The 24649-nt window shown below is 44.1% G+C and overlaps 1 protein-coding gene across 1 annotated transcript in view; it reads right to left on the minus strand.

The window, feature by feature from the left end:
- Positions 1–294: 294 nt before the first annotated feature.
- The window catches only part of PALM2 (paralemmin 2), a gene marked incomplete at its 5' end in the record, with an annotated part of 63501 nt that continues 39146 nt past the window's right edge, over positions 295–24649 (minus strand). The window contains 4 exons of the mRNA XM_009576930.1: positions 295–1043; positions 5804–5905; positions 14782–14803; positions 15409–15523. Coding sequence (XP_009575225.1) covers positions 295–1043; positions 5804–5905; positions 14782–14803; positions 15409–15523 — 988 coding nt within the window. The remainder of the gene's footprint in view (positions 1044–5803; positions 5906–14781; positions 14804–15408; positions 15524–24649) is intronic.

The raw sequence follows: 24649 nt of genomic DNA on the forward strand, positions 1-24649 counted from the left end.
AAACATTTGTTCTATTTCCCATTTATGTCTCACTCTGCAATATTAAGGAAAAAAACCCCAACAACAAAAAAAAAGAAGCAAAAAACCCCCCAGCCCCTCCCCAAACCCCGAATAGTACGTCTGATGGGAAAATAACCATGCGTTCCTCTTCCTGAAGAACTAGAAAGCAAAGCAACCCAACTGCAAGGCAATGGAGGCATTCACTTCCAGTTCACAGTATTGCAGTTAGAAGTACAGTGAGGTCTAGGTAAGTGATGGAGCAGGAGCTGCCTGGAGCAGGGAAGGAGGAGGTGTTCACATGACAATACAGCATTGACAGCGCTTTTTCTTTTGTGTACCTGGGGCAGCTTCCAAGGGCAGGCTCTCTTCCTTCCCCTCGGGAGAGGAGGGCTCTGTCGTGTCCGACAGGGGCCTGCCAGAGACCAGCTCAGCGGCGTTCCCGTCCATGGTGGAGACGTCTGTCACTGTCTTCTCCCGCAAGGACTTCTCGTCGTCTTCGTCGATCAGGACCAGCTCTGCCTTGATGGTCTCGTCGTAGCCCAGCACTTTCTTCGTCTCCTCTTCATCATCGATGTTCTGGTAGCCCATAAATATCATTGTCACTGGCTGGTCTGCGCTGGCCTCCAGAGCTTTGCCACCGCAGGGTTTGTCTTGGGGCTGAGGATTCACAGCATGCCCTTTGCTGGGTTTGTGTACCATTTCCAGCTTTGCCTCCTTGAAGAGCATTTGCTCCTTCATATGGCTAAGGTTTCCATCGGCTACTGCATTTCTGTCTGACACAGTCATTGTTTCATACCCTCCTTTTACACTTGATTGTCCAGCTTTTTGCATAAGTTCATCTACGTCCTTTGAGCTTAATTTATGTACTCCATTTTCTACTACTGTGCCACCAGAGTGAACCTCATAGACTACCTTGGTACCATCATCATAGACTTTGAATCCTCTTTGATGGGCCTCATCTGGGCCAATAGGTGAAGCAGAGACAATCTTGGTCTCTCCTGTCTGTTTGTCTTTCTCCACATTAATTTCCATGGTGCACAAAGCTTGAATGAAAACAAGAGAGGAAGTGCATGTTACAACAAAAAAAGCCAGTGAATGGTTAATTGCCAAACAGACAAAGAAAACTACGGTGCCCCTTTTCCTACCTCCTGCTTCTAACGGGCCAAGCATTCTCCATTAGAGGTGGGACGCAAGGCAGTGGACAGAGATGGTTATTACACTGCAGCTTTTTATGCAGCTGGAGGCTAGGCATACCTGCAGCAAACAGGACCTAGTCTTCCAGCTCACGCCACGTGCAGCTGTCTCTGATCAATTAGGAGCACCAAGAGCACTTGAGTTAGGTGTAATTTAGACAAAGGGAGGTGACAGCATGCAGGTTGCCCTCAACCTTTCCATTCTGAACTTGCCTCAAAATTCAGAGAGAAACTCATCTCCAGGAATCTCTCTACCCTCTTCTCCTCCTCTGCCATCAAACTGCCAGTTAGCTGGTAACACGTTTTGGTTGCTGCAAGTAACACTCAGACTGTTTTATTATCAACGCTTGTTCTTGCTTAACTCTTCCATCCGTAGCATTCAAAACATTTTAGAGAGGTGAAGAAACATTGTTTACCCCTGTTCTACAGGTGGGAAAACAAAATCACACAGGAATGGGACAATTTCTCCCGCAGATGCGTGGCAAGGCAGGTCTCAGTTTCCACACCAAGGCATCGACAGTGACCTCTGCTTGCAGGTTAAGAGAATGTACAAAATGGCCAAGAAGTGCTCCTTCATTTATTTGCATTAGGCCCTGAGCACCATTGCCAAAGTTGAAGAAAATAGTAATAATGAACTGATTTTCAAAGTGTCATGAAACAACAGGTAAAAACATGCGTGTGAGGGATGCTGCTTTAGAATAGCAAAGGAGCTTTTCTAGCAATTAAGAAGGACGCAGTAACAAGATGAAAATTGTAAAGACCACATGGTAGGAATAGACAGGCAGTCTACACCGCTCTACACCCATTTTGAGATGTGATGGCATCTCACTAGACAGCTTTTCAAAGAAAAATGTGCAAAGGTCACACAGATTTTCCAGAACTGGTCATCTGTTTAAACATTCCATATATACAGATGAAGACATGTTGGCTCCTGGACAGACATCCACAGACACTTAGTTACAAATCACCACAGGCAGTGACAAGTGTTTGTGAAACTTACGGTGACCATTTCCACCAATGAACCTCAATGATACAACCATGATTTGTCTTATCTGGGGACACCAGAAACTGACGTGTTGGCTTTTTTTCCTGACTTATTTTCAAGCAAGTACAGAATATCCTTGCCCTAAAAACCAATGTAGCTTGGTATGCTTGTATTTAGAAAAACATGAGCATAAAAAAATTACTATTGCTTTAATATATTCCCTCAGTCTTATTATTCACACACAGTAGAATATTTCTTTCTGTATCCTTAAAGCAAAGTATTTCATCAGCAATAGGAAGTTTATCATGATATGTATCATGACCCCCCCTATAGCTCTAGACAGAAAATTCATGTATTGCTGAGTGGGTGGATGCTGGCCCCTGTGAGGCTGATCCCCAGGAGTTCAGTCTGGTAGGCAGCCCAGCCAAATGGGGTCTGGCCATCTATGTGCTGTGTGCATCTGCTCAGACCTTGGTTGGCCCTGGAAGGGCTGGTTAGGTCAAGCGCAACTCCACACAAACACCTGCATGGGGCCGGAGGATGGAGGTGCTGGTGGGTGAAGGAGCATTGCTGCCTCTGAGAGCAAGGCGTGGAGTGGGCTGCAGGAGCAGGGATCTCACCTTGGCCATTGCAAGCTAGGGGAATATCCCTGAGGACTGTGTTTTACCATGGCTTTGGGAGGTTGATGGACTAGCTGTGTCCATAGCTCTCATGACCCTGAGCACAGGACGCCCATTGTCACAACAAAGTAGGGATACCAGTTTTCTGATCTCCCTTTCCGATGCCTGGCCATCCCACAGCAGCCCCAGCAGCCAGGAGGAGGCTGCGGGGGCGAGAGCTGGGCTCTGCTATGGGGTGTGCAGCAGGAGACTGAGGGGCAGCCGGCATGGATTGAAACAGGGTAGATTTAGGCTGGAAATAAGGAAAAACGCTGTTTTTCCAGTAGCAGTTAAGCCCTGGCGCAGGTTGCTCCAAGAAGCTGTGGCAGACTGCACCATGGTGCAGCTCAGAGAGCAGCTGGCATGGATCACTTGCTCAGGACTGTCCCAGCCCAGGAGCTGGGAAGTGTTCTTCAAGTCTCATGCAAGTAACTCTGCCCTGAAGCCTTTAATCCAACTTACAGGGGTAGTAAAACAAAAAGATGCAGGTGTCCCCACTAACACTCTGGAATTAGCTCCCTCCTAGGTGCAGTTTCTTGGGTGGGTGTGAGGAGGAGGAAGAAAGGAAGAGGAATTCTGCATATTGGCTTGGCCCCCAGGTCTTGGGTGAGTGGGCTCCGAACACCACTTGACCTTGCCAGGGCTGCTCAGGCACATATTGTTCAACAACTGCAAACATTACAGAGGTAAAAGTAGGGGTCGTCTAGCCTATGGTGCACATGCTAAAACTGACACACTGGCAGGTTTTTGAGTGGCAGCCAGCTGAACTGAAGCAAAGCTGAACTATGAGGGAGCACCAGCACACACAGAAAATCATCTCTGATGAGCAGAAGTTCCTGATTTGTCCTGAGCACCGCAGCCCTGCAGAGAGGGCACTGCCAGCCCACTGAGCGGCCACCTGCTACCTTCTTGGTGAGAAGCAGCATCCTGAGCTCCCTTGGAGCTCCTGTGCTTCTTGTCTTCTTTGAAAAATAAAAACATTAGGGTGGGCATGACTTTTCAGAAAAGGCTGCTGATTTTCCTGTGAAATAGTTGAGTACCGTATTATTGCATACATTTTTAGTGCAGAAGAGGGTGCAATCTGCCAGACCCTCCCTGTTTTGATGAATAAATTTCATTCAGTAGTGTGCATTAAAAGAAGGCTTGTATAATGGGCCTGAATTAAGAAGCAGATAGGGAAAATCTGATCGTTAAATCACGTGGACCTGGCCATATTTAAGAAGAGTTGCAAGATACATCTTTTTATCTATGGTATGGAGTACTGATAAGTTACAACATCCTACTGATTAGGAAGACTTTGGGCAACAAGTTGAAGCACCGTTTGGAAGACTGCCCTACTGGCTGATCTGATCTAGAAAGTTAACAGGTGTGGTCCCTGTGTATTTTATGTTTGGCTAATTTGTTTAAGCATTTGCCACCGTCAACATTTTCTTTTCATTTCTTATACTGTGATTTCAGCAGCAGTGGTTTTAAGATATTGACGTAACTTGCGGTTTATGACCTGCCCCAGGGATGGCATTAAAGCTACTTGTGCAAGTAAATGCGTAAATACACGCGAGTTTCTTAGAAAGCTGTTCATTAGTGAAACACATTGCTATGGGAGAAGTGAATAACAGAACCTGGCTTATCTGCCTATATGCATTATGTTCATTCTCTGCAGGAAAACCTAGCAGCCCAGCTTGTCAAAGTAGCTGAAAATTGAACTAATGTTGATTTCTAAAATGTCTTTATTTAACCAGAGCTTATTTACTGCAAAATGTGCTCTATTAATGCAATGCAAAACTATTGGACAATAGAGTTGAAACTGAAAGCAGTACTTGAAGATGACAGCCTGTAGTTCACAAGTACAAGTTTTCTGCACGAGCTTTAATTGCAGTGTAGCATGATGCAGTGCTTCACGACAAGAAGGTCCCAACGTGCAGACGAAAGGATCTGGCTTCTGCCTGTTACGTGGATTCAGAGGCTGTTCTTTAAAACAAATAATCTTAATAGACTTTGAGCTTCTTTTAAGATGGATGATGCTTACAGTCTACCTTTGAGCACATATGCTGGTGCCTTTTATTTAAGCTGTTGCACACACACGATACCCTTATAAGGACTACAAGGCTTCTGGGTCATTTGAAGAATGAAAGAAATTATTGTATTCTTGGTGTTGACGAAATGGCACAAACACACAGGGAAAAGCTTACTTTTAAGACAGATCAGGATAAGCACTGGTGGAAGGGAAGCTTTTGGAATGGCTTGCAACAGGACCTATGAACAAAATGACATATCCCATAGCTGTGTACAGTGTCTTAGCTGCAGACATTGCTTTGCTATGCTTGTTAACCCATTCTTCAAGTAAGCCACCTTTCATTCCCACTCCTTGGGACACCTAAGTAGCCACCAGCAATTTTGTCTTGAGATAGGGAATACATTGTTTAGAAAAGAAGGATCTTGAAAATAAGAAAAACATTTTAACAGCTTTTAACAATCATATTGTTACATTTAAGACACATACTCAATGTGAAAAATAAGTGTTAGAAAGTATGACACAACATGCTGTAATTCTCCCCACCTTTTCCCCAAGACGAAAGAATGATATACAAATAAGTGTAAAATGACATAAAAGTTTGAAGCACTTACGGGGTCTTGTGAGTGCCTGTCTGTCTCACTTATCATAATGGGAGTTGCATGAGTACAATGGAGAAGGCAAAACCTTGGCCTTAATACCATGTATTTGTATCAGCAGAGATGGAGACACTGAATGGACCCATTTCCTATGCTACCTGTGTGTAGTTCAACTACATTGTTTTGAGAGTACTCATTGCTGCTCAAAAAGCCTTGACTTATTTACAAAATACAAATCAAGCGGCATTTCCTGGCATTTAAATGATATCGGGACACCAGACCCATTAAGGTAATATAACAAAAAAAGTTCATGGCTACTGGACTGGTATTATAATAGTTTGCTCCTTGAGACTTACCAGCTACTCTGCTTGCTCCGTCCCGCCCAGGAACTGGCTCTGCTGTTCGTGAATAGAGGGTTGGGAGTTCAGGGATCTGGGAGTAAATGTAATTTACTGCATCTGGTGTCAGAGAACAGGAAACAGTTAGATTCGTGCTACGAGCCCCAGTGGCTTCATTGCTTAGACAGCAGAGTGTTGTCAGCCCCGACAATAGTCGCTGGAGCTTTGTACTAGATAATTGGATCAAAGCAAACAAAGTGCAAAGTCACTGTCGTGTGATTGGTGTTCAATAGACTAGCTGAGGCAGAGGGGAATGGGTCCAGATGACTTATGTCAGTTGAACACATAAAATTATTTGTCAGGAGGTTCTGGATTTGTCAAGTCTGTGACCTTTAAAACGGGTAGGAGAGAGGGGGAAGGTAAGGAACAAACCTGACGTGATACCCAGAACTCATGACATTTCAAATAGAGATATAAAAGCCTAAAAATTCTAGTGTTGACTGAATGGGATGAAAGGCCAGCTCTTTTGCACTGCTTGTTTCCGATATTATTGAACCAGCATTTGGCTTTTTGTTCTTAAAGCTGAAATTTAGCTAGTAATGAAAACACATATAGACACTAACAGAGTGCCTGTTGTGATCTTCAGTAGGTATTAAGCGCCTGCCAATTCTGCAGTGCCATCATTCATTAACAAACCCTGAACTGGCAGAAAGCTATCTTAAAGGACTGACTTGTTTTACATTTGAGCTTATGGTTGTTTAGCATAAGCTAAATATGTTCTTTAGAAGAGACATAGAAGAAATTTACAAATATTTACCAGGAGATATTTTGTGTCTGTGTTAAATATAAATAGATATAGCATATATCATTCTGCTAGCAGGCAGTGAGTGAGCTAAAAGCAGAGCTCAGAGGAGAGATGTGCAAATAACTGACTTACAGTTCAGGCGCCAAACCAAGATGAAAAAGAAAAAAAAAATTAAAAAATCACATCCTTTCCTATCAACTGGAAATGTTTTCAGTTTTGTATGGAAATGGTTAAATTTCTGTTCAGACATAAGAAGGTTTTACTGCCTTAACAGCCTGCAGTGGCCACCAGTGCTGCTGGGTGCAGGAAGAAAATAATCACAGTCCCCAAGAAGACACTCCATCCCTCCATGGAGCACTGTAGGTGACTCAGGTAAGGAGGTTCCCTTTCCCCCCTTCCTGCGTCAGAGGAGGATGGCACAGAGGCACAGTGCAAATTCATTCCAGAAAGCCAGGAGGTTAGTATGTACGTTCAGTTTGTAACAGATGAATTTGAAAAAAAACTCGGCCAGGGAAATATTATTTATTTCATACTTCAGTGGACAAATGGCAGTCTTGGCAAATGGGCTTTTATATTTTCAATGCATACGGTTTCCTCAAAGTTTTTTATTTTTAGCAGTACAGCTTAGGAGAAATAATTGTTTAGGACACAGCTGACTGACCAATGGCCACCAACAGCTGCCTTCTTTTGCGGGGTTGCTTGCCCCTGATGAGAAATCGGTACAATGCTTGGTGTTGTTATTCTGGGAAATATCACCAGCAAATGAGCAGGCCATTATTGGAAACTGAAATAATTTCTCAGGAGAAAGAAGTGGGCACTGTGTTTCTGGGCCAGAATAAGAAGGCACTTTGTATTCTGGAAATGGCAGAAATTTAGTAATTATTTACCCTGTAGAGTGTACTGCTGGAACAGTAGTTTCATCCAGCGACTTGAGCGACAGACTTATCTGTCCACACTTGGGCATAATCAGTGCAGACTTGTGTGGCTTAACTAATCATCCTTACTTCTTTTTCTGTCCATGAGAATAAATAGGCACACTTAGGGTACAGTTCTCATCCCAGGGAGAGATGAGAGGAGGAGGCAAAATCCTTTGCAATTATTTGTTTTTCCCCAGTGCCTTTACAGGGAACTGAGCGGATCATCCTGGCAGCTAGCATCGCTGACGTCTAGCAGTAAGCAAGATCAGTTGTACAGCTTGATGGTTAAACTCTCACTTTGATGCTGTACATACCTGTGGACCTTAGTAAGTTGGGTTTTTTTTTGCATCCTGCGTTAGAAGACAATACCTAGGTAAGTGTTAGGTGTTGTTAATATTGACTCAGTTCAGAAACTTCTCTGGATGTTACTTAGAATAAAATATTAAAAAGTTAGCTTCAGGGCTCCTCACGATCTCTCATTATTGTGCTGAGAAGGGAATGCCGTAGTGGGGGTAGTGGGGGTAGGATTCTCATGTATTTTCTTCTGAAGCTAGTGGTGGTGCTACGTGTCAGAAATGGGGAATTTGACTAGAAAAACTTGGGGCTTGGATGATTCTGCCAGTTCCTGTCTCGTCCCCCCCGCAAACAAAAAGAACATGCTTATTTCCCTTTATTTCACTGGCAACAAGGCCTGTTTCATTTAGCGCCTTTAAAAAGGATATAAGAGATCAATTTTACAAGGAGCAGATGAGATGCAAATCAGCATTTCGTTTGCATGAGAAGTAAGACAGAACATAAATTAAAGCATTTGAACTAACTGCATTCAATATCTTAATTTCAACATTTGATGAGTTATTAATATCTAAGGATGCCATAAAACATGTCCTGTGGCTTTTTGTACTACTTGCAACAAACTGCGTTTTAGGACTATGGCACTCTTCCATATTACCAGACAGATGAGTGCTTGGGAAACCATATGGGGCCAGATAATCCTTCAAGGGTGCTTACACAAAACTAAACCTTCAGAACTGCTCAGAATAGCTCCCACGCAGAGGCTTGTGGCCAAATGTCAAAAGAGCTCATTTTCCAAGGGCTGGATTATCTTTAAAAATCTGACTACCACTAAAATTAGTGCCTAAGGTCTTCTGCAAATACTGTTTCCCAGGACAGGGCTGTTCCACCTGCAAAGCCCTCCAGGGCTCCATGGGGCTACGTCAGAGGGAACAGAGATTATGACTCCCACCACCATTTGTAAGACCACGAGTGGAGGCTTAAGCAGGAAGCTTTGCTAAAAACTGAATAGTCTGGCCCTGACTTAGTGAATCATGCTTTAAACTAATGAACTTGGGGGGTGGGGTCCACAGCTGACACCTGTATATCCATAAGCAACAGGGTGGATGAGTACACCTATCAGAGCAGTAAGGAATGCTCCCCAAGCCTTTCCAAAGGCAAGAACCCTAGGTTCAGCCACCTCAAGTGCATGTACACCAATGTATGTAATCTGGGCAACAAGCAGGAGGAAGTACAGCTCCGTGCCCAGTCTGAGAGATGTCATAGGAATCACAGAAACTTGGTGGGAAAACTCACATGATGGGAGGAGCACAACAGATAGCTACAAACCCTTTCAGAAAGATAGGAAGGGAAGAAGAGGAGGTGGAGTTGCACTTCATGTAAAAGAGAAATTTGAATATATAGAGGAGAGCTCTGAAGACCATGCCAGTTCTATTGAATGAATGCCTTTGGATTAAGATTAGAGGGATCATCACCAAGGGGGATCTTATGTTAGGTATCTGTTACTGACCTCCCAATCAGGATGACAAAGCCGACAAAACCTTACTTTGGCTGCTTGAGAAAGTCCCAGGCCAACAGAACCTGGTCCTCATGGGTGGCTAAAATTACCCAGACATTCGTTGGAAAAAATGGCAGTAGTGCACTGTGTCCATCAGGTTCCCGGAACGCATTGAGGACTGCTTCCTGCTACAGATGCTGGACATGCCAACTAGGAGCAGCACGTTGCTAGATTTACTGCTCACACACCGAGAAGACTTACTTGACAACATAACTACCAATGGTAGCCTTGGATACAGTGACCACAACATTGAGGAGTTTAAGATCCTGCTGAGCACACTGAGGACCAGCAGTAGGACAAAGACCCCAAATTTTAGAAGAGCCAATTTCAATATGCTCAGAGCCCAGCTGCGAGGGATTCCATGGGAAGTATCCACGGAGGGCAAAGGGGCTTGTGAGTGCTGGGAGATATTCAAGAAGTGCCTGATGAAAGCACAAGAATGGTCCATCCTCTACAAAGGGAAAGGAAGAAGGCTGAACAAAAGACCACCCTGGCTTAACAATGAGCTTTTAAGTGTAATTAAAAGCCAAAAAGAAGCATACTGGCTATGGAAAGGCAGCCAAATAGCCTTTGAGGACTACAAGAACCTTGCTAGAGCATGCAGAGATGCAGTCAGGAAGGCTAAGGCTCAGCTAGAACTGAAATTGGCCAAAGATGTCAAGTACAACAAGAAAGGGTTCTTCACGTCTGTGAGCAATATGCAGAAGCACAGGGAAGACATAGGCGCATTACAAAACAGGGCAGGGAAACTAGTCACTAACAATGCTGACAACGCAGAGGTTCTCAATACCTTCTTTGCCTCTGTCTTTACTGGCATAGCTGAACCCCAGATCACAAGATCAAGCAGCTACACAACTCGTGTTGACCCACCAGTAGTGGAGGAAGGGCTGGTCTGCAGCCTCTTGCAAGGGCTCAACCCACATAAACCCATGGGTCTGGTTGGAATCCACCCCAGGGTGGGTTAAGAGAAGTGGCTGACATTGGTACAAGGTGACCGTCTATGATATTTGAAAGCCATGGAGATCAGAGGATGCCTCTGGTGACTGGAAGAGGGAAAATGTCATACAGGAAAGGACCAAAAGAGGACCCAGGAAACAAGACGGCCATTACTCATACTTCGTTCCCTGGGAAAGTCATGGAATGAGTCCTCCTAGAAACTATTACAAACCAGATGAAGCAGGTGATTTGGGCAAGCCAGCACAGATTTACCAAGGGCAAAGCATGCCAGACTAGCCTGATCACCTTCTACAACAAAGTAACATCTTCTGTCGACATGGGGAGAGCAGTGGATGTTGTTTACTTGGACTTCAGCAAAGCGTTTGACACTGTTTCCCACAGCCTTCTCCTAGACAAACTGGCAAGATACAGGTTGGATGGGTGGTCTGTTAGATGGGTGGGAAATTGGCTAACAGGCTGCACTCAAAGGTTGGTGATCGATGGTTTTTAGTCAGGTGGCCAGAGCTGCTGTAATTGTGGCAGCCACAGATGCAGATCAAATTGAAAAGTTACTTAAAATCCTACAACTGAAAAACAATTGCTGATGAGTTTTTACGGGACACATGGAAAGCACTCTATAAAAATCTGTACTTGACTCCTCTGAGGACATGCTTGTCTCCTTTGCTGTTGGGCTGCGCAGGTGATCCAGATCAGAGAAGAGAAAACCAGAAAGGTCTCTAAGCAATGTGCTGGGAACTAAACAATGCAGGACAGGTTTCCAGAGCCACAGCTTTGCCAAATATATGTTAATACATACCAAATTCAAACAGAGGTTTGTGCAAACTGTAGACTTACTATAGTTGTGGCTTCTGTATGTTGGCTGAAGTATAGAGTCATAGAATCATAGAATAGCTTTTAAAGGTCATCTAGTCCAACCCCCTTGCAATGAGCGGGGACATCTTCACCTAGATCAGGTTCCTCAGCGCCCCATCCAGCCTGACCTTGAGTGTTTCCAGGGATGGGGCATCTCTGGGCAACTTGTTCCAGCGTTTCACCACCCTCATTGTAAAAAATTTCTTCCTTACATCTAGTCTAAATCTACCCTCTTTTAGTTTAAAACCATTCCCCCTTGTCCTGTCGCAACAGGCCCTACTGAAAAGTCTGTCGCCATCTTTCTTATAAGCCCCCTTTAAGTACTGATAGCCCACAATAAGGTCTCCCTGGAGCCTTCTCTTCTCCAGGCTGAACAACCCAACTCTCTCAGCCTTTCTTTATAGGAGAGGTGTTCCACCCCCCTGATCATTTTTGTGGCCCTCCTCTGGACCCGCTCCAACAGGTCCATGTCTTTCTTGTGTTGAGGACTCCAGAGCTGGACGCAGTACTCCAGGTGGGGTCTCACCAGAGTGGAGTAGAGGGGCAGAATCACCTCCCTCGACCTGCTGGCCATGCTTCTTTTGATGCAGCCCAGGATACGGTTGGCCGCCTGGGCTGCGAGCGCACGTTGTCGGCTCGTAAGTAGCAGCATGTAGTTTGCATACAGATGGCCAAAGACTGCAGAGGACAAATTTACACCTGAGGCAAATTCAGCAGTCAAGGGAGTTATATCAGATCTTAATGTGGCTTTTATTTTATATACACATTGAGCCACAAACATACACACATACGGAGTGAGAGCTCTCTCCTTTCCGTTGTTCATGAGGTGCATGCAGCATAGCACTACCATAGCGTGCCTGGTTTTGACTGCAGACCTGAGCAGCAACAAATGATGTCATTCCTAGCATCATCTCAGGCTTTGTTTAATGGAGAGCTTGTCAGTGACAAGCCACCAAGGAACTGGCAGAAGCACGATTGCAGGTGACAGGGCCACAGCCCCCGGCCTCAGCATTTCTGCTCTGCTTTCTCTCACGTGGTGATCTATGAAGACAAAGTGTGTTTGTACCCTGGAAAACGTGGGATTTGTGTTTATTGTGCCTGGATGACTTCAAGCTCAGAAATGCCCATCGCCAGACACAGCTGTTTTCTGGGAAGGGTGGGAAGGACACAGAGAGTCACTTGATGGGCACAGGTGCTCACCACCACTTCTCCCCTCCCCTCGCAGCCTTCGCCTGGACCCCTCTGGGCTCTGAGCTCCCTCTAGTTGTGCTTTCTGCACACTCAGAAGCTCTGTCACCACCACCATCATATAGAATCATAGAATCATTAAGGTTGGAAAAGACCTCTAAGATCATCGAGTCCAACCGTCAACCCAACACTACCATGCCCACTAAACCATGTCCTAAGCGCCTCATTTACATCTATATTATGCCATATATATGGCATAAAAACAGGCACACAGACACAATGATGAGATAAATCACTTTCTGTACCATCATCGCATTTAGAATAAAGGGAGGCATGGACACAGGACAAACTAGTGTGAGACTTATGGACTGGAAGTCTTTCAAGATGTGGCAGCAATTGAAGAAACTGCCCCAACAGCTTGGTGTTGGTTTGTGTCTGTGTTTTACACAGCATTCCTGTATTATCCAACGGCTCTTAGCATTTTCCTCTGCAGCATATGTTACAGATGGTTGCCAGACAGATGGCTGATCTGCTGCGACAAAGCAAGCCCTACATGTTTTTGAAGGAAGGAAAAATCTACGATACCAAAGTGATCGCAGCTAGCTATGTACGTGCTTTCTTCCTGCTCTGATCAGCTATCCTCACAGACTGTTGTCAGAGAGCAGGAAACAGAGGACCTGCTCAGCTTTCACCATGTGAAGATGTACGGTCACATCGTGCCCACAGTGGGAGGGCTAACAGGACAGCTTGCAGCCTCGGTCATCCCTGGAGGAGCAGAGTACGGTACTGCTTAGAAGATGACCCGGGCCTGCCTCAGCCCACAAGGACCTGCTGCCGAGAGGAAGAGACAAGATATATAAAGCAAGTGGTCTGGAAGAGGCAAGGTAGCAGTTAGCCATATCCCCTGCTTCCTCTGCTTGCACATTTATTCCGGAGGCACTCTCTTCTCTTTGGCATAATTTTGCATTCTCTGTTACCCTTCAGAAATCACGAGCTGTCCTTGCTTCTGGCTCAGTCTGGGAGGGAGGGATCCACTGAAAGCAGGCAAAATCTGGAGAGCAGTGACGCTCCTCTTGAACCCAGTGAAATACTACATTGCTACAAGAAAATACTTTCGGGGAAACTACCGTTTTGTATTTGCTAGCTGGGGCTTCCTTTGATTCCTGTTTGATCACAATACGAATGATGAGGCACTGTTGGCTGCTAATTCCTGTAGGCACCCTTCCTCTTTTGGAAACTTACCAACAACCATGGTGAAACTCTGCATAGGCACAAAAGATCCATTCTGGATCTTTATTTACTTTGTGGTAGCCAATTTCAAATGCTCCAGGAGGAAGGAAGAGTAAGTTCTTACCACGGAGCATCCTATCTGGGACTTTTTTTTTTTTTTTTGGACAATGGGATTTAAAATAAAACTTGAATTATACTGCTAACAGGAGTGAACATTTCTAAACTAGATCTTTGAATTAAAAAGAAAACCCTCTTACTAAGTAATATTAATCACCTCAAAAAGACAGCTCCAAGTCAGCTCATATACTACATATTAACCTTCCATTGTGTCCCCGTGCCTTAATGTTAAGATCATCCTACATATTGCTCATCTATACTCACAGTAGAGTTGGGCATGGCTTCGTCAGCAGCTGGAGGAGCTAGCTTGACCTAAATATTTTGAATCTTGTAAGTTCAAATACATGTAGTCAGAATGAGTGTCTGGAGCATAGCTTTATCTGCAGATGGATCAGCATGACATCCTTCCTGGGTCCTAAGGGTTCTGAAGAGGCACTACAAGGATCTCTCTAGCTTCCTGGGAACCAACCATATTATTTGCTCACTCAGACACCTAAATTTATAGCTCAGTATTTAGGCTGATCACGCACAGCGTGACACTGAGTTCATAAACTAGGAATTATTACATCGTCATCCACCCATGTGAGGTTTTCCTTCTGTAAGAACCATCATGCAGAGAATATCGTTCATCAGTGAAGTAATCTAATTTTAATAGTTGTTCCTGTATATTAGGAATAGTCCTCATTGTATTTAACTGTTTATGAAAAGAGCATAAGTGCATACAGTGGAGAAGATTGACCACAGAGAGATGAAAAGGAGTCTGCAGTGCAGAGCTATCATGTGGTGAAAGGGGTCAATAACACAGAAGTTGTATTATGTCTGTTTTAAGTCATCCATGCTGTTCTTTCCCCTTGTGTGCACATAAGAAGAGGTGGAGCTCTGCCAGAGGAATACTGTTTCACCACAATAGTGATGTTTGTGCTTGCGCTATAGCAATACCAAAGAAAAAGGTAATGGCTCTAGCAATAAATCATAAACATACAATGAAGAGAAGAACCTCCACTCTGTAAACATTTGCAACAAAGCTATAGTAACAACTCTTGTTAAACCCAAAGCTATACAATAATAAAAAGGCACTTACCACCATCCTGGTGTGAGAAACTCTGTGAAGGGAAAAAATAAGATGTTTGGTTTTATATTTTGGATATAATTTGCATGAAGTCTTGACTTTTATGCTAGGCTTGCTTTTATGGTTCTTTGTAATCTTTAAATGGGTAACTGGGGATGTGGCTCCTTACGCTTACGTGCCATTTGAGGCTGAGGGAGAGGGACATGGAGTAACTAAAAGGAGAACATTGCTGTTTGTTGCAGGCTGTAACGTTCAGAAGTGGCGTTTGTGGCAAATGCCACTGTCTCTGGGTGCCACTGGGAGCAGGGAAGTTTGAGATGCCTTTCAGGATCCTGCTGGCATCTTTCAGTGGGGCCAAAAGCTCACGTTATTTTCCCCGCAGATAAGCTATGGAGATAGTCTTTGAAATCCCTCTTCAAAAAAAGCTGGAGTGGGAAGGGGAAAACCAAATAACCCAACCAAAATAGATCTGACGCCTCGATATCTTTTCTAGTCTTGTTCATCCTGGTTTGAGCTATGTGCTCTGCAACTGCCCTCAATCTTCCCATAAGTACGTGAATTATAACTGCTACTTTCAAACAGTGCCAGGAGTCTACCTTGGTTTCAACCTGTGCCTGAGTGTCTTTTTTTTTTAAATACCTTTTGCAAGTTGTCGAAGGACTTCTCAGTCTCCTTTAGTTTCTCCAAAATGATTTGTTCTTTGGCAGATATTTGGGATTCCTCACTTTCTAATTTTTGTATTTCTTGTTCCAGCCTGTGGAAGACATACAGACATGGACATACACACAAAAATAAAACACGTAAAAATTATTTCAATGAGCCATAGTTTTCTAGGTATTAATTAACATTTCAAATGTCATCAGGAACAACTTTCACTCTTGTTATTCACAACTGCTTTTTTAGTGCATGAAGGGCATGTGAATTATTTGTAAAACAGACAGATCTATTTAAAAGAAAAATGGTAATTGTCTTATTAGCCACTTCTGCAAAAGCATGTACAGATTAACTAAAAATATACATCAGTATTCCTTCACCCCAATTCCTGTAACATCTCTCAGATATGCACTTTCACTTTAGAAATCACAGTACGGGATATAACCATAAATATGCAGTGATAATTAAAGGAATAGGTATCTTCTAATGCTTCCGTACTCCAGACAATGAAACTGGAAATAGTTGTTGGAAACTGGCAGTCAGCCAGTTGTGTTAGGAATTTCTCTTGAACCATTACTTTGCTCACTCCTGACAATAACATTTTGGGATATCCATCCATGCTTTCTACTGTTACTGCATGGTACTGGGGACCCCAGAGGCTTCAGGTAATAAAATACACAGGCTGCTCAGAAAATAAACTTATTTTGCTAGTCAGTAAGCATTCAGCACTCTTGTTTGTCTTGTCAAGACCTAATGGCACTCACTGCTTAAGATGTATTGATTGTGATTTGGGATACACTTCAATCAGGGTTAGATTCTCCATTACTTTAACTCAAACCTCCTTTTATTGACATGATTTATGCAGGTGCAGAAATATTCCCTCTTTCTCTCTATTTTTATGTATACCACCACCTTTATTTTCTCACTTTTGAAGAAAAAAAAAAATCTGTAATATGAGCTAAGATGAACACTTCTGAACAGGCATAGTTACCTAAAACTCCCTTTGTCTACAGAAAGAGCTGTAGCTGCTTACAGCTTGTTGGACCGTATCTCTTCGAATACGAAACATCCGCACTGCCCACTACTGCTTGCTCCTGCCTTTCTGCCACCACTTCTCAAGCAAAGGATCGGGGCACTGATCCAAGCTAAAGGGACACACTTTTGCTCTTTGCTAGCCCTGCTCAGCACAGGACTTCATTAATGCTTGTTCGATCACAAAGCAAAGAGCAAGGACAAGGTGACAGTGAGCAGGTAGGGAGGAAGGAGGGGGGGATTGCTCCTTTCAGGGGCTTGACAGCTTGAGTTACTTGTGAAATTCATGTGTCTAAATATAGATGCAAGGGTCTAACTTAAGGCACCCACCTGGGAAATTTTTCCCCACTTTCTAATCGTGCAAGGATGAAAGATGTGTGGCACTTGCTGATAACGCTTTTCATTAGAGGGAGGCGAAAATGTCACAGCCTCAAGTTGTTGCAGATGGAAAAAGGCAGATTTTACTTTCCTGAATTATGTGAATATTTAATAGTCTCAAACTCTTGGTGGTCTGTCGAACCGCCGTTTCTCTCTCTTGAAGGCAACCCCCTCATCTCCAAGTTGAAATGGCTTAATTGTAGTGATTTTAAAATGAACTGTTGGAAAGTACTGCTCCAATCCACTTAATATCTTCTCCAAATTATTATAAAAATTTTAAAAATGCAAAATATTTTGAAACAAATTTTTTTTTTTGCTGAAATGGAACAATTTGATACAGGATGAATTTTCCCCATTATGTTGTGATTTAAGGAGAGAAAGCTTTCAAAAAATACTGTTTTCTCTAGACTTTTCTTCCCAGGAAATACCTAGTGAAGTGAAAAAACCATTTGTCACTGAGGTCAACCATTGCCATACTCCTACTTAATGAATTTAGAAGTCAACAGGAAGGTGGCTTCTTTTCCTTCCCTATCCCTCGGAACGATTAGTAGATCCACACACATTTATACCTTGCTGATAAAGACATTTGAAATATTCTGCTGTGCTGTCTGGTGAAATTACATTGTGGAGCTGGGTGAGTTGCGGTTTACTGCTATGTTTCTTTTCTTCCCAAGTGAATCACTACGCAGCATTTTCGTGCTGGTACATTTTGATTGCTACATGATCCAGGATGAGACTAGAAAATGGGAGTACATAAAAGTCAGCAACAACAAAATACAGGGGAAGGAAGAAGTCCTTTTTCTTTCAAATGAACTGGACATCAGTTAATAATTTATGACAATGAAAACACTGTGAGCATACGTGTGTAAGGCAACTCATTTGATGTCAGTAAGGTTATAAGCAAGTAGACTTCTTGAAATTTGCGGTGATCATAAGTGCACCATTTTTTGTGCACCAGCTCAAAACTGTAGAAGGTTTGTCATGAATTGTTTGTCTTCCAGAGAAAGTTTACTTCTAATGCATGCACGTGTGCACTTGCACATGCACACCCAGAATTGATTTGATTTATGTTTTCTTACTTTCTGGCTACTTGGTCTTTTGTTTTTACTTGTTTATGTCGCTTTTATCTTCCTTTCCTGGTTCACTTCTTCAGTTTCTGCTTCATCCGTGCCAGCCTACTCTCACCATTAAAATGAGTTGGGCAGATGCAACACTAGGTTATCCTATTTTGATAACATGTCTTGGTTTTTTTCCTGAATCCCTTCTTCAGTTCCTTTCAGAAGTGGTATTAACAACAACTTACTAAAGACGAAAGGGATGGAGACAGAGCTGCCAGGATTTAGAAGCATGGGTTGGTAAGGACACAGAAGTTGGTAAGGACACAGATTTCCCACGTGACACTGAGTAAGAATGCATACATACTCATCCCATAGGTACAAATTGCCCTTTTTCCAATGAAATCAGTGCAAGTAGAATGAGAGTCTCCCAGGCCCTGTGTAGAATGGGTCTGAATTCCTAATAGTGGCAGGAGAAATGTGGATCATTCAGCCAGAATGTACCTGTTACATATCACAGTGGTTGTATACCAAGCATTAATATCCACAGGAGGTTGCTTTATACCATTTTGCTCAATTTTATGCCATTCTCGTCTGTACTCTCTAGGCTTAAAGGCTGAGGTAATGCTGCTGAGGTACTGAGGCAAGAGAAATACTCAAGGGCACAGTTTCCATGTGAGCTGTTGTATACATTAATCAGTAAACCACCTAGGCACTACAGACCTAACTGGAAAATTTGGACCTAGAGACTTCAGCACTTCCTTTGGGCTGCCTTTTTACTTAGGGGTCAGCAATGCAAAAATTAAAATCATAATGCAAACTGAAGGTTGTTTTGCACCCTTTATTTTTTTAGTGAGCTTCATATCATCAGAATTGCAGAGTGATAAGGAGAACGGCCTGCTTTTTTAGTAACAAGATACAACAGAGACATGCAAATTTGGTCTGAAAAACAAGATGCACTAATATCACATCTGTTTTGAGCAACATGCTATATAATGGTTTAAACAGTAATAAATCCATTCAGAGTGCACATGTACACGTACGTACATACACAAAGTGCTTACATTCTTCTTGTGTAAACCTGTTAAATATTCAATAGTGGCCTTTTCTTCCAGCCCAGTTTAAAAAGGATGTGCATTAATTGTCATTTGACACCTGGCAGGGAAACCCTATAATTCCCTTGTTCCTGGCTTCTTAGCAGATTTCAGGCTGGCATTTGAAAGACGGCCACAACAACAAAGCCAATTAAATAAACAACTACAATATTTGGAGTGCTGTAGAGAAAAAATAAGAAAGAAAACAGAGATCCTGAGGAGGCAGAAGTGGTGTAAGACAGACCGTTAATATTGCTGCTTATTGGCCCAAGCAGTTATCTGATCACCAGGATTTGCTAAACTGCTTATATAAGGAGAAAAAAACGCATCAGGGAGTCCAGAGTTGCTTTTGCAAGGGCGTGTGTTTTCAGTGGATATACACAGAGCTCCGTTTCCCTGAATACCACAAGCAGGGGACATTTCGCTACTCAGAAAGCCAAGCCCGCCTTCTTGCTAGTGTATCTGTCCCGCAGCTTTCTTTAATGGACGGCTGCCATAAGCACCTGAGGGTGTAACAGGATTTTCAGGGGGGCTGAGAAGAGCTGTCCATGTAAACCAGGTGACCCTCAACCTCACATTAATGGTGCTGTCCTGCTGTGAAGGGAAAGAAACCACGAAGAGCAGAAGAGATGCTGTCTCCTGGACAGCATTTTGCTGTCATTTGGGAGCACCCTGATTCCTTGGTTAGTAAGATTACAGGCTCGTAGGATTATTCAGGCTGGAAGTGACCTCAGAAGGTCTCTAGCCCAAGCTCCTGCTCAAAGCAGGGTCTGCCATGGGATCAGACCAGGATGCTCATGACCTCTTCCAGTTGGGGCTTGAAACTCTCCAGTGATGAGAGAAAAAAAAAATTTAAGGCTACTCGCAGGCTTTCTCTTTTATAGTCTGCAGCTATCAGACATCATGCCCTGTAAAATTCAGACCAGAACCATTCAGTACTGCAGGGGAAGGGGATGCACCACACTGCTAAAGGAAGTCAAGGCCCGAGGTGTTTGGATATAGGGCTCTGTTTTGTGCTCCAGCCTGAAGATGATGAATGCACTTTCTCTAGGTGAAAGATTTCCTCTGTTTCCCATGCTAAGATGTTGAAACCCACAAACTTGGGCGGTCATTTTTCTCTCTGCTGAAAGGCAGAGGCTGTTCTGGCACAAGGTGCCTTTACTTCAACCCAGGAGGGATCCGCAGCAGGATTCTGCAGGGCACTCACACAGCTGGTGCAGAGTCACGCTGCTTTGCAATAGGAGCACACAAATCCCAAGTAAGCAGAACTATGCCTGAAGAAAACAGCCTCCTCTATCCAGCTAATTAACTCTGGCAGACACGATTTCTAGAGATACCTATATTTGGCTCAGCAGTGTTTTGTTTTTCGGGGTGGGATGGTAACAGCATTATAAACAGGGAGAACAGCTGCTGCTTTATGGACCAGTTTCTTTAGGCTGTACTAGGTCTGCATGCTAGGTTGCACCTGAGGAATACTCATGTCATTTCTGCAGTGAAGATAGAAATGTAACAGAAGTTATGTCTGCAGCATACACACTGACATGTCAATGGAAAAAAGAACATTCATCAGCAGTAATAAGGAAAATGTATACAAGTATTCAGAACTTAAGAGGAAAACAGGAAAGACCTAATCAGAGTAAACACTCAAAGGGAAAAGGTGATGGATGCATACGTAGGGAGAACAGCTCAGCTGTAAACTGATTATTTTGCTATTGCTTGACTGACACCCTAAATCAACCTGATATAAAAGGCACAAAAAAGACCTGGGCCTGTATGTCAGTAATTAGTGCCAGGTCTCAGAGCTGAACATCCTGAGGTGTTACAGCTGGTATTAAAATGGCAGATTCACAAGCAGAGAACTGCAACAAACCCCTCTGATGCTTACTAAACAGAAAGTTAAACACCAAGTCTAGGGATAGCTGGGCTTGCCCATAGCACTGAAATTGATCTCCGCAGAAACTCTGTGCCCATCTCAAGGATCTTGCCCTCATGAAGCTTTTGACCACACAGGAAAACCAGAAACTGAAACTATGTGTAGGGTCCACCCTTCTGTAAGCACAGAGCCATGTGCCTCTTCCCACAGTGCAAAAGAGCACTGGCAAAAATGCTCCACCCCATGGCCCTCTCATTCCCACTTCTTGGTCACTCTAAAGGTTTTTGGGGCAGCAGGGTACCTGTTAACTCACCCACGTTCAGAATAACCTTGAAAAATGAACTTGCAAGGGGAAAGGGTTCCCCCTGCAAGATGTGCAAGTCTTGCATTTAGGCTCTTCAAACCAGCACAGCTGGAGAAGATATGGGGCACTGTACCCTAAATCCCAGTCAAGCACTTCAGCCCTTGACACACTTTCTATACCCGTATCAACTCCCAAGCACCAGCAACCTGGCTGTAAACCAACACGCCTAAGAAACTGGAGCATTTACCTATATGCCACAGCCATGAACAGTGCCCTTCATCTGCTGTAGGGGAGGGGGAAATCGCTGACCAATACTTGGTTTGGTTTCCACATTGGCTCAGCTTTCTTAGCAAACACCAGCAGTTGTGCCAAAGCCAGCTGGACCATTTGTGGGTGTCACTGTATATCGACACACAGCCAGTGCTGATGGCAAAAAACCTGCTTGATTTCAGGTCTGTTGCAGGATCTGAAATGGGATTCCAGAGCTAAGTAATTCAATGCCTCTTAGTTTAGTCTTTCTGCAGAGCTCATCCTTTTTAAATGGCTCACCCTCAAAGAGGAAAGCTGGCAGTGCACATCTTATAATTTCCAAAAGGCTGTTGTTTACAGAATACAGCTGATAATCAAGAGCAGCAAACTTAACTAGCATCTTTGAAAAGGCAAAACCTCCGTGACTTGAAAGTCTGGGAATACATTATCACCAATCAATGCTTGGAAATGAGATTGAGGCACGATGGTGAATGAGTTGCCCTGGTAATCTATATGAATCTTCCTGAATACACAGGAAGGGAAACCATTCCCTTCACCAAGAAAAAGTTGCATACCAGTATCAGCTGATGAACCTGGGAAGAGAGGAAACACTATCTATAATTCCCTTTGCTGTTTGAAGTAAACGTGTATACACACATGCATAGAAAGAGAGCTGTATATTGATATTTTGCATCTGCCTGGTTTAGGACCCGGTTAATCCCTGCTAGGTTAGACAAATCAAGGCCAGCAAGTCAAGCACTGGCCACAAGATTTCTAAACATGATGAGGTGTAAAACTCAGCAATCATTACCGTGAGTGAGTTAGTAAAACGTTGCCTTCTCTAGATGTAGAAGGCTTAGTGTCAATGTAATGCAAATGCTCTGACCTGGAATTGCAGAAGTTACATGGTCCCTTTCCTTGCAACACTGTTTGTGTATTAATTTTTGTTGGTGGTTTGCCTGATGCAGCATTAAATCTCCCAAGCATGGGGACCTTCAGTGCTCTCTGGGGTGACTCTTCCTCCAGCTGGAACCACTTTTTCATGACCTGCTTTTTCTCTATTTTAGAAGGATGTAATCTCATTCCAGTATCATCTCCTTATATCACCTTAACACGCAACTTGTTGCCCCCACAGCATTTACAGCCTACACTTGTTTGTGGACTTATACAAGCATGAGCCTTTAAGGGCCAAGTTCTTCCAGTCTTCTTCGGACGGGAGATGTCTCCAGCCTGGGTGAGACTGCAACCTTAAAAACTTCCCACTGTCTCAGGAGAGGGCAGATCACTGACTGGAAATCAGTGAATCACTGTGCCTTGGATGCTTGCCCTTACAGCGGAGGAGCATGTGGCTTGACCCTCCTTTGGGAAATGGAGGGGAAAAAAGAAAAAAAAAAAGCCCTAGTCTGAACCCAGTCCCCTGGCCAGTGGCCAAAGAGGTGAAAGAGCAAAGAGTCCACTTATTTTCTCTCTCTCTGCTTACACCAGTGTGTTTTGATCTGAAAGCTCCCACTTGTGCTCCTGACCAGGCTCCAGACCTGGCAGATCTTACCCAGTCCCTATATTTCCCTGACCAGCCGAGTAAAGACCCTGATAGCTTAACCCGCTCTGGCAGAGTTTGTCATCCAGCTCTTGGAGCACTTGTGTTTAAAACAAATGGCACAAATGTCCTGGTTTCTTGGCCCAGCCCTGTGAGATGAAAATGGATATTTAGGCTCTTCCTGGTGAAGCTGGGTTTTGTCTCTCCTCTTCACCATTGCTATCGTTTTCCTCTTCCCTCCCAGCCCAGAGAGAGGGCAAGCCTCCTGCCTCTGGACCCTCTTGGTCCAGTGTCCAAAATATTAAAATAAAGTGAATGAAGTGAGAGCCACAACTGATATAAAACGCTCGGGCTCCACAAACCCAGACGCGCAGCTCTCCGTGTCCCGACAGACAGGGAGTCGCACCAGACAACGTACGGGACTTACCCTGCAAGTACAGGGACGGATCATCTGTGGTTTATTGTTCAGTACCTGCTGGGATGGCAGGAGAAAGGCAGGGAAGATAAAGTAGCCATCTGAGAGAGGACATGTGCGCTGTACTTTGTAATTTGAAGGTGAAGGTGCAAAGACTCAGGGAAGACACCGAACCCTGCAGAAACTTGCTTGCTCTCCCACGGCTTTAAGTAAACTTGGCAGGCCAAGCACCAGGAGAGTTGTCCCTGGGATGCCTGAGGACACACAAGAGTACAAGGGACAAACATGTCCATGTGGCTTGCTGTCGTGAAATCCTCTTCTCCTCCAACGCTGTGCTTTGCTCCTACCATTGAGGTGTACTTCAGGGGACCGACTGGGCACTTTGAGCATGGGCAATAAGCTCCAAAAAAGCCACAATGATTGTGGTGGGACCTGGTGTCGGAGGGCATGTGTTGCAGGACCTGGTCCAGGTGACGGAGGGTCGCATGTGCAGTTCCCCCCAGCACAAAGTCCCTGTACACAGCAGCATGCACCCAGATATTAGAAGAGCAACACAGGTGCGGCCAGCCCTGTGAAAAAGAGTTTGCTGGCACATTGCAGCTATGCACATGAAAATTCATTTAGGTTTAACAGCAGATGCACTTCAGCTGTACAGTGGACTACGTTATTTATATTTTGGGAGAGGTCCAAGAAATAGAGGGAGAGCAACCAGGGGATAACTGTTGAGTGCTCGTTCTTCCATAGCGCAGCAATGCTGCCTACTGCAGCGTTACCCAAGGTTAGCACGGATGTATGATCAAAATGAACGCGTGACTGTATGCAGCACCCATACTGCAGGCTGCCAATGAAGGAGGATTTTTTTATGCAATTCCTATACATACCGGTATACTGGAGATACACATTCAATTAGCTAGCAGCATTTACAGGGAAGGCAGGAAGCCTGGAAAAGAGTGTGAGTTTTATCTCCACCTTTTTTAATGAGTGGAAGTAAAAAAAAAATTACTAAAAGTATTTGCCCTGAAGAGATTTCAGGGAATAAACTTTTTGTCCCTGATTTGCAATGTCAGCTCAGAGATGAGCTGCTAAGGGTCATGGGGAGCTCAGGGCAGAGCATGAGCCAGGCAAAGCAGCCCAGCAGAAAAGGACCTGGGGGTGCTGGTTGACAGCCGGCTGAACATGAGCTGGCAGTGTGCCCAGGTGGCCAAGACGGCCAACGGCATCCTGGCCTGTATCAGAAATAGTGTGGCCAGCAGGAGTAGGGAGGTGATCATGCCCCTGTACTCGACCCT

This window comes from Fulmarus glacialis, unplaced genomic scaffold (genome assembly GCF_000690835.1).
Source record: "Fulmarus glacialis isolate BGI_N327 unplaced genomic scaffold, ASM69083v1 scaffold3554, whole genome shotgun sequence".
NCBI lineage: Eukaryota > Metazoa > Chordata > Aves > Procellariiformes > Procellariidae > Fulmarus > Fulmarus glacialis.